The sequence below is a fragment of the Peromyscus californicus genome, unplaced genomic scaffold, assembly GCF_007827085.1.
Source record: "Peromyscus californicus insignis strain IS unplaced genomic scaffold, ASM782708v3 Scaffold_17__1_contigs__length_78620276, whole genome shotgun sequence".
NCBI classification, from domain to species: Eukaryota; Metazoa; Chordata; class Mammalia; order Rodentia; family Cricetidae; genus Peromyscus; species Peromyscus californicus.
This window is the reverse complement of record NW_026294469.1, coordinates 25,929,319-25,939,554: the sequence shown is the minus strand read 5'-3', so window position 1 is coordinate 25,939,554 and position 10,236 is coordinate 25,929,319. Positions and strand designations below refer to the sequence as shown.

At 42.7% G+C, this 10,236-nt stretch overlaps 1 protein-coding gene across 1 annotated transcript; it reads right to left on the bottom strand.

Annotated features, from left to right (window-relative positions):
- Positions 1-9,146: 9,146 nt before the first annotated feature.
- On the bottom strand, positions 9,147-9,895 carry Igip (IgA inducing protein). Its single transcript, XM_052741910.1, has one exon. The coding sequence runs from the start codon at positions 9,482-9,484 to the stop codon at positions 9,323-9,325; it is 162 nt and encodes a 53-aa protein (XP_052597870.1). The 5' UTR covers positions 9,485-9,895; the 3' UTR covers positions 9,147-9,322.
- Positions 9,896-10,236: the final 341 nt, after the last annotated feature.

Below are 10,236 nucleotides of genomic sequence, written 5' to 3'. Positions count from 1 at the left end.
CAACATATCTACTTAACGAAGTCATCCAACTCCACCTCCTACCTTGGAGCTGACATAACTTTAGTCCACTCTTGGGCAACAATAGGCACAGCAGTGTCTGCTACTACAGTACCTACATTTTGGGGGAAATAGGAACAGTGAGCTTAAGAATCTCCAATTTCCCATACAGATAAGAGAAGCTCCGGCTAGCCAGCAAAGGCCTACCAAGGAGAGTGGCTCTCCTCCCTTGCTGCCCCACCCACCATGTTTTCTGGTTTTTTGGCTAAGAGACCTGACCATCAGGCATGCTGAAAGACATTTTGTCATCCTATGGTCAAACAGGACCAGTGATTCTGAAATTACCTGAGCTGTGGCTTCCTTTGAGAGTTTTGTTTTTTAATTGAAAACTAAGCATCATTCTATCAGAAAAGTGTACATTGTCCATGTGGGTCTAACCGTGTGTAAAATTTCTAGAATATTTCAGGACTAGAATGTTCCTGGCCATGGTATATCCAGTTCCCCTCATTCCAGAGCCATTTCTGGGGCTTATTAGCTACTATCTTAGATGTCCAACAGGTAAATTAATATTCAACACTGACCAGAAGAGGATATCAGATACCCTGGAGCTGGACCTACAGGTAGCTGCAAGCCACTCAATGATGTGGGTACTGGGAACTGAATTCATGTCCTTTAGAAGAGCAGTAATCACACCTAACTGTTGAGCCATCTCTCCAGCCCCTTGTTTCCATTAATTTTTTTAAAACTAACAATAACGAAAATTAAGAGGACAATGATGATAGGAGAATTCATTGAACATCATTCTGTCAAGCACTGCACTGTAAGCTCTTGAAGTAAGCTATTTCACCTAAGTTCACCAATAATCAAAGGAGGTAGGCACCCCTGAATCCCATTTACAGATCAGGAAATTGTGATCAGGAGCTGTTAAGTAGAGTTGTGAAGCCACAGAACTAATGAGGGGTGGAGCCTGGCTTTGCACCTGGGTCTGATTTCAAATCTAGTACATTAAACTCTATTTCCACTGCTCCTTCCCCAAAGATCAGGGTTCACACCAAGGTTTTGGAAATCTGCTAGGATGATCTGGTCTTCCAGGTCATGTCCCCTGTCCCTATCCTCCATGGAGAAACCTGGTTCTCAGGAGATTACCTTTTTATTTTGGAGAATTAGCTGGCAAGTTTCAAATTTTGTGTCTTAACTCTATATAAGATTTTGCTTTTTGAGTCCAATTCTATAGCTTTAAAATTATCAAGGAGCCTATATTTACTTTAAACTTAGCTGAGTCTAGCAGCCTCATTTTTACCTCAAGTTTAAAATCAGGAAGAAATTCCTACCCACCCACCCTCCTTTCTGAAACAGGGTCTTATATAGCCCAGGCTGGCCTTGGACTCACTATGTAGCTGAAGATGATTTCAGATTTGTGATCCTCCTGCCTGTCTACCTAAGTGCTGGAATTACAGGCTGTGCCGTCACAGCCTGTTAAATGAAGACAATTCTTTTCTACTTTATTCCTAGAAAACTGTTTTCATTTCCATTTTAGGTACTTGGGGAGGGAGAAGAGCTAGCATTTGGAAACAGGGCAAATTGTCCCTCAAACAGCTAGTGTCTTCCCTTCGCTCAGTTAGTGGATCTCCAGGAAAGTGGGCATCCAACTCCCCAAAAGGAAGGCCCAGGAACTGTGTGCTGGCCTTGACTGGGTACTAGGGATGGCATGGGAATCATATTCTCAGCATTACACCATCAATAGATAAAAACATACAAGCAAGGAAATCTGAACAGTGGTAAGCACTAGGTAGAGTCCAGAGGGAGAGACTGAAGGGAACTTCTCAGTTTGGGTTGTCAAGAGATGCCTCTGAAGAGCCAGCACAGGAGCTGAGGCCTGCCTGTGAAAGGGGCCAGCCATAGGAAGGTGTGGGGGAAGTGCATTCTGGCAAGAGCAAAGCAAAGGTCCTTAGGTGGCATTGCACTCCATGTGTGTAAGAAGCTGGAGGCAACCAGCATGACTAGAGAGAAACTGACAAGGGGCTGGAAGGAAAGAGAAAGAGCCAGAGTGAGATAGAGCCAGGGCCTGGTGGCTCTGTAAGGACAGTAGAGTTACACTTCATCCTAAGTGGATGGGAAGTAGGGAACAGAAGTGGAGGGTCTGGTCTACAGAGTGAGTTCCAGGACAGCCAAGACAATATAGTGAGACTCTGCCTCAAAAAAACAAACGCTCCCTTAGGCCGTGGTGTGCAAAAATGGACCTCAGGAGGCAAGACGGCAAGACAGGCTCCAGGAGCCCAGAAGGGATGATTTAGGACGACAGTAGACTAGTAGGGACAATTTGGGTAGGAAAACAGATGAATACAGTTTGTCATCCAAACTGGGTACATGTCTACGTGAACAGGAGTGCTACAAATAGTGAGGTGGGGATGACAGGCGTAACAGACAGTCTCAGGCAAAGTAGGACACTGTTAGTCATTGTGTTGTGAGAGGCCAGAGCAGTGTTTCTCAACATGTTCTTCTAGATCATTAGCAGGATCATTACCTGAGAACTTGCTAAAAATGAAAATTCTCAGGGTTCACTTCAGACCTGCTGAATCAGAAACCTGTGGGGTGTGTGTAACTGTGGAATATGGTGTATAAGTGGTGTATGTGTGTATGGTGTGTGTGAGGTATAGAGTGTGTGTGTGTCTGGTGTAGGTGTGTGTGTGGAATATGTGTGTGTGTGTGTGTGTGTGTGTGTGGTGTGGTATAAGTGTGTGGTGTATGTGTCTATGTGGGGATGTGTAGAGTCTGTGTGTGTCTGGTGTAGGTGTGTGTGTGGAGTGTGTATGTGTGTTGTGTAGGTGTGTGTGTGTGTCATCTGTGTGGTGTGTTTATGTATGTCTGTGGTGCTAGGGATCAAAGCCTAGGCCTCACACATGCTAGGCACTTTACCACTGACCTACACTTCCAGCTGTTGTAGCAGATGTGTTTTAACAAGTCCTTCAGGAGACTCTGAGACAGTGTGAAGCTTGAGAGCCCCTGAGCTAGAGTGACAATGGTGTGGTCCAGGAGATGTGGCCAACGAGGAGGGACAGTAGAGTCGAGAACAAGTTTTAGTTTTGATTTAAGCAATTTGTATATGGTAATGCTATTTATTGCAACAGAGAGAACTAAGATGGGAAGATAAATGGGCCTGTGAGGGAATTTAAGCTTCTGCTTCAGGTATTTGAAGTTAGCAAGTTCAAAAATTAAGTCTTTTTTTTTTTTTTAAAACTGGGCCTGATGGTTACACACCTTTAGTCTTAGCACTAGGAGGCAGAGGCAGATGGATCTCTGTGAGTTCCAGGCCAGCCAAGGCTACACAGTGAGACCTTGTCCAACAACAAAATACATACATATAAAGTCTGGCCACTTCTTAGAACCAGTCACAGGGAGAAATTTCAGGATAATCAAGCCCCGCAGCCGGACACACTTTTCAGTAAACCTCCTTAGGAGGTCCCAGTTATAGAGAAAAGGATTTACCCAATGCTGTGGAACAATCATTTTGTACACTGTGAGTATCTGTTCCTCTCATTGGTTTAACAAAGGGCTAAATGGCCAATAGCTAGTAGGCAGGTAGAGATTAGGTGGGACTTGTGGATAAAAAGATAGCATGGGGATGAAGAAGGGCAGAGTCACCAGCCAGATGCAGAGGAAGCAGGAGCTGAACATGCCATGCTGAAAAAAGGTACCACCAAATGGTAGACCATAGATAAGAAATATGGGTTAAGTGGAAAGAGCTAGTTAGTAACAAGCCTAAGCTATCACCCAAGCATTTATAATTAATAAAAAGTCTCCATGTAGGTTATTGGGGAGCCAGTGGTCCTGACAAAAAACTCTGCCTACACCCTTAGAGGCTGCTCTAAGTCATGAGTCATGGTTCAAGGACTTTAGCATGGAGTATGGAGAGATAGCTCAGTGGTTAAGAGTACTTGCTGTTCTTCCAAAGGACCCATGTTCGATTCCCAGCACCTACATGGTGGTTTACAACCAGCTGTAACTCCAGGTTTGGGGGAATCTGAGGCCCTTTTCTGACCTCCACAAATATCAGGCACAGATAGTGTACAGGCAAAACACTCATATAAAGTAAAAGTAAACAAACCGAAGGAAGGAAAGGAGGGAGGAAGGAAGGAAGGAAGGAAGGAAGGAAGGAAGGGAGGCAGGGGCCCTTGTCTTGGGAGTTTCTCTCTTGAGGGACTAAGCTGCAGTCACCTTGCCCCTAGCCCTAGCCAGCCTGCTACAGTGAGTTTGATAGCTCTACTCTACTTTAACATTCAGCTCCCAGCTCCACGAGTGGTCAGTCGCTTTATCTGACTCCAGACTCCTGGACTGATGGGCCATGCTTTTCTTTTTTCTTTTCTTTTCTTTCATTTTTTCAGATAGTGTCTGTGTGAGCCAGGCTGGCCTCACAGTTATGAGCAGTCCTGCCTCATGCAGTTTCCCATGCTAGGATTACAGGAATGTGCCACTATACCCAGCTTAGCATTTAAATTTGTTTCGTAAATTAACTTTTTTGTGTATGAATGTTTGACCTGTATGTATGTGCGTCATGTGTGTGCCTGGTGTTCATGGAGACAAAAAGAGGATGTTATATCCCTTGAAAGTGGAGTTACAGATGACTGTGAACCACCACGTAGATATGGGAACCCAACCTGGGTCTTCTAGAAGAACAGTCAGCGCTCTTATCTGCTGAGCCGTCTCTTCAGCCCCTATTTTTGTTGTTGTTGTAGTTTATCATCAATGGATTATAATTACTGCACATACAGAGATCAGCAAACCTGACCCCATGCTGTCTGCAGGGGACACATACTCTTGGCGACATCTGGCAGTATGGATGAACAGAGAGTATGTGATCATCCCATATCATGGTGGTACTGACAGCAGGTGGCAGCTAGGGTGGGGTGGAGTGGGTAAGCTTGAAGTTCCAGAGCTTAACTTGGACCTTGGGGTAGGTTCTATAAAGTCACTGAGAAAGCACCAGTTTTTATCATATTCTTAAACCTAAGACTTCAAAAGTAAGCTTATGCCTTAGTGTGCACCACATCACCTGAAGGACTCCAGTCATTTGGTATATGTGAAGTGGGGTCCAAGAATTTGTATTGCCACTGGGCAGTGATGGTGCACATCTTTAATCCCAGCACACGGGAGGCAGAGACAGGTGGATTTCAGTGAGTTCGAGGCCAGCATAGTCTACAGAGCGAGTTCTAGGAGAGCCAGAGCTACACAGAGAAACCCTGTCTTAAAAAAACAAAAGCAAAAGAATTTGTATTGCTAACCATTTCTGAGGGGACACTAACACTCTTGATCTAGCCCTACAATTTAAGAATCATTGATTTAAAGAATATAGAAATCATAGGGGTCCTAAGTTTAGATTATGATCTTCCTTTTTAGACAAGATTCTAACAGACACCACAGCCCTCTAAACCACCCCTAAGTCCCAAGGAATTTGAGATTTTATTTTTGGGAGAAGCCTCTGGAGAGAAAGATGCTGGACCTCGCCTTGGAGGTCAGGAAACATCTGGGAAATAGCATTTTAGAGGATGCAGGGAAACGCCTTCTGAAATTTAAAAAGCCAAGCAAAACTCTTGAATGGGAAATGATGAGGTTGGCTTTGGCTGATCCAATTACTGGGCCAACTGCTAGTGAACAAGGGGTTCTGGGAATCTGGGCAGACCAGAGCCTCTCTGGAGACTTACTGCTACTAACAACTGTTGGGCTTCTATGTGAATCCACAAGGGCCCAGATTGGAGGTCTGCTATAAGGAAGAACGGGTGTCTGTCAGTGGGTGGGGGTGGTTAGAATCTGGGGAAAATGGAGAAGGAACACAATTCAACAAGACAATTCAAGAGCCTCATTCACCTAACCGGTGGTTGAGGTCTTTGTGGTGAGAGTGTGAAGAGGAGGAGGAGTGCTTCAGGCCGTGCTCACTGGAAGCAAGAGCAGCAGAGAGGCCCGGGAGGGCCATCTGCCAGCTTCCTCTAGACCTGCTCCAAGTTAAATCTTTCCTCCGTGAAAGGGAGGGAGAATTCATTCATGAATCAAGCTGAGTCTAGAACAGGAAATGTGGCTCTGAACTATGCAGAAGAACCTCTTTTGCAAAGAGCACACTGGCTTTACTACCTAGCTAAATAGGTGAGGTGAGGCACTGTCAAAATCGGAGAGATCTATAGCTTAGTGGGGTATGTAGACAAAACCACCATGGGAAGGCACTATAGTAGAGAGCCGAGACCACAGATGTGCTCTGATATCAACCTACCTGGACTTGGAATTCTGACAGTGGAACCCAGGGCAGATTAATCATCCCATGCCACAGTGAGCATCCTCACCTGTAAAATGGGGGGACAGTAAGAGTGCTTGCACCTTAAAGGCGCTGAAGTAAGAATGAGACGAAATAGCCTAGGTAAGACACTGACTTTAGTACCTAATTTTAAACATTCAGTACTTAAAAACATAAAAGATAGTGGGGCTCAGAAAAATTCAGGACAGTGACTATACAGACACACTATCAGAGCCATTGCCAGAGACAAGAAGGGCAGACAGGGAGGTTGGAGCTGCTCCCAATCTCAGGCTGCCGAAGAGAATAGTTTTACCAGGACGACCCTGCTGGCTGTAGCATAGGGCTAGCCTGCTTGTACACACTGAGCATTCAGTCTCTTCTGTGACATTTCTCACTGACAATCTAAGTAGACACAGTCGGATGTGAACAAATCAAAGAGTAAAATTGGCATTGGTAGGAAAACTATACTAATGCTATTGGGAACACTTGGAGATTTGCAATATTAAGGTGGAACCCATTTTCAGGGGAAATATACAGCTCCTGAAGTTCTTAAAGTGTGGAGGAGGTGCTGAAGTGATAGTAGTGGAGGTGTGTAAACCCCAGCAGAATTGGCAGTCAGATGCTACAGAGGGATTTCTTCCCTTTGATCCCTAATGAGCAGAAACTCCTCTAAAACCCAGTACCCTAGATCAAAAAGTTCTGTCATATCCCAGTACCCAAATGCTAATAGGTGTGGTATGTGTGTGTGTGTGGGGGGTCTTACTGCTTAGAAAGCAACTGTTACTGGAACTAAGAACAAATAGATTGCTAAATAAATAAATAAATAAATCATGCAAAAGAACCAAAGCAAGTTATATGTCATATGGTTAAATAAAAATTCACAGCCACTGCAAGGAGGTAGTGGGAAAAGATTGCCAATTTTATTACATTATTCTAGGTTCTTTTCTTAAGATGTTTCCGAGCCATCTAGGCCTTGACTTGCAGTTCATACCTATATCAAGTCTGGGAGCTCAACCCTGCAGGACTGCTGTAGGACCTTACCTTGGGTTCTTGCTCTTCCTGACTTCTGGCTTTTCACTCCACATACTTCCAGGGAGCAGGTTCTGCCTACAGTCTTCACTAGAAGTTCCTGCTCCTCTTAGAAAAGGATCCAGGGATTTTACCTGATCCCACTCTTGAGGAGAGGGGCATCTATTCTTCAGAAAGCACCCACCCGTTTTCTGTGTGTCCCCTAGAAGCCACAGGCACTGTAGCACTAGAGGAAACTGGTTTTTAAGCCAGGTCTGGTGACACAAGACTATAATCCCAACTACTCAGGAGACCCAGGCAGAGGATCAAAAGTTGAAGGTCTGTCTGTGCTATGGGGTGAGTTCAAGCTTAATATGGACAATTTAGTGAGACCTTACCTCAAAATGTTTTTTTAAAAGGGCTAGGATATAGCTTAGTGGTGAATGCTCGCTTAGCTTATGAAAGGCCCCAGGTTTGGTCCTCAGGACTACACACAGACACACATACACAGACACACAGACATAGACACAGACACAGACAGACACAGACACACACACACACACACACACACACACACACACACACACACACACACACGTTTCTTAGGTACCCCACCTATCTTTCCCAAATAGTGGCACCCTCAGCTTTAGATTCTGATAGTTTCATTATTTTTATCAGAGTTGTGGCTGTCACTTGTGGAACTTATTCCAACTCTTCTTCTCTACATTTTGTTAAGAAAAGAGTGAACAGCAAATTTCCTTGGGACTCACCCAGAGAAGCCTGGAGCTCTGAACTGGGACAGTCTATGGTCATGCATAAGTCTTTACAACACAGCCCATCACTGAGAGGATCACACACAGTGTGATTTCTACCAGGAACAACTAACTCGGAGAACTTGTTCCAACTCGTCCTCTGATCTTGCTTGAAGGTATGTGAAAATATTAAAATAATGATAAAAAGCAAAAGGCACAAATAAAACTTCACACTCTACTTCCTAAAGCCAAGGAGATATACCCATAAGGCTCCTGAAGTCTTTGTTTGCTTGTTTTTTAAAGAATTTTACTCAGAAGTCAAAACTGAGGTGGTTCTCCTCAGTTAGCTAATCTAACCTTCTAGAACAGTGGTTCTTAACCTGTGGGTCATGACCCCCTTGGGGGTCAACTTATCAGATATTTACATTATGATGCATAAATAACAGCAGCAAAATTACAGTTATAAAGTAGCAATAAAATAATTTTACGGTTGGGGGTCACCACAACATGACGGACTGTATTAAAGGGCTGCAGCATTAGGAAGGTTGAGAACCACTGCTCTATAATGTTCCAATGGAAGTGTCCTGAAGATTCACTCCTGTGCTATGTTTTTGTGGCTTTGTTTCTCTCTGCTATTCTATTCCACAAAAAAAGCAGTTTGAAAAGGACCTTACTCTTCATCTTACATCACGGACTCTTGCACACTTCTCCAAACCAACTTCAAACACAAGATGACAGGAACAAAAAAAGGTTTTCCCAGGAAATGAGCAGGATTCATGGGCAAGTTCTCTCTTCTTTTCAGTGCAGCAGCATGGTTAACTATCACACTGCCAGATAATTTATTAAAAGTTGACCCAAGAAGCTACAGAGGAAGTCTATTCACAAAATAATCTTATAAAGAAATGTTTTAAAGTAAAATAGGAAATGGGGTTTTCCCATGTGAGAATATACATTTAATACCTGCAACAATTAATGATGATTTGCAGGCAAATGTCTACCTGCTACGAAGTCCTGGAGATGTCTCCATTGACCAAAAACCAAACCGAAACAAAACAAACAGGCCACCCAGATCCCTCCCCCACAAAAGCATTGAAACAAAAGACTGATGATCTGTTTATGTAGTCACATGAAAAATAAACATCTTTATTTTTTGCCTACTTTATTTCATTTTTCAAATAAAATTTAAATCTGTACAAAGTATACTGTTACAGTATATATTTTGTAAGAATCAATGCCTAAAAGAATCACAATACTTCAATAAGCAGTACAGCAGACCTCGCTAGCTTCAGCTTTGATATTGAACAAACTCAAGCCGGCTGATGCACAACACAGTTGCTTGGTTTCCACATGGTGAGTTCCCAGCACTGAGATGGGAGAACATGACAGCAAATATGGTTATAGTACAGCCCAACACACTGCGCTTCTTCATATGATAATAACTGCACATATTTAACACAGAATGCTCAAATTTACTTTTAAAATTGCATTTGCTTACTTTTTAGTTGGCAAAATTCAGCATTTTTAAATGGGGTCCCCAAACAGTGCAAATTAATGATATTCTATCGTATATTGGCACAACTCCAATAAGGATTAACTTGTAAACTCAAAGAATATCAAGAACTTAGCCCTAGGTTTTAACTAATATACACCTGGTCCATTTAACCAAAGTCATTTTGGAAAGATAGTAAAGAGCAACTCTATTTCTGAAAGGATATTGTTTTGACCATTCTTTAGAGAAGGTAATTTTTTAAATCGTCATTAAAACTTTTACTATAAAAATTTTACAAACTTGATTAGAAATTTCAAGATGATTCACAGCAGACAAATACAAACTGTTTCTATTCCAACAACACCAAGGCTTAGACTTTCAAGTGGAGCACAATCGTGTCAGCTGTGTTAACTGAAACTGGACAGTGACTAAGTTTATAAGTGGTGCTGGGTCTAGCAAGTGTAAATACACAGTATATTTCAATGAAAAGAATTGTCTTCTTTATACTTTATTTGTTTTCCCATAAGGAAACATTAATGTTTACATTCTTTAATAAAGTTAATCTTACATCAGAATATAACTTAATACTGTCAGCAACAGGGACCACACACAGTAAATAAGAAGCACATTTAAAATAAGTCTGATTTCACATAGATTAACATTTGTTGGTTAATAAAATATCGACAGTATTACAATCTTACAATATTTAC

Bases quoted from the DNA above. Each gene is read 5' to 3' on its own strand.
- Igip (XM_052741910.1), bottom strand. From the start codon at position 9,484: ATGTGCAGTTATTATCATATGAAGAAGCGCAGTGTGTTGGGCTGTACT.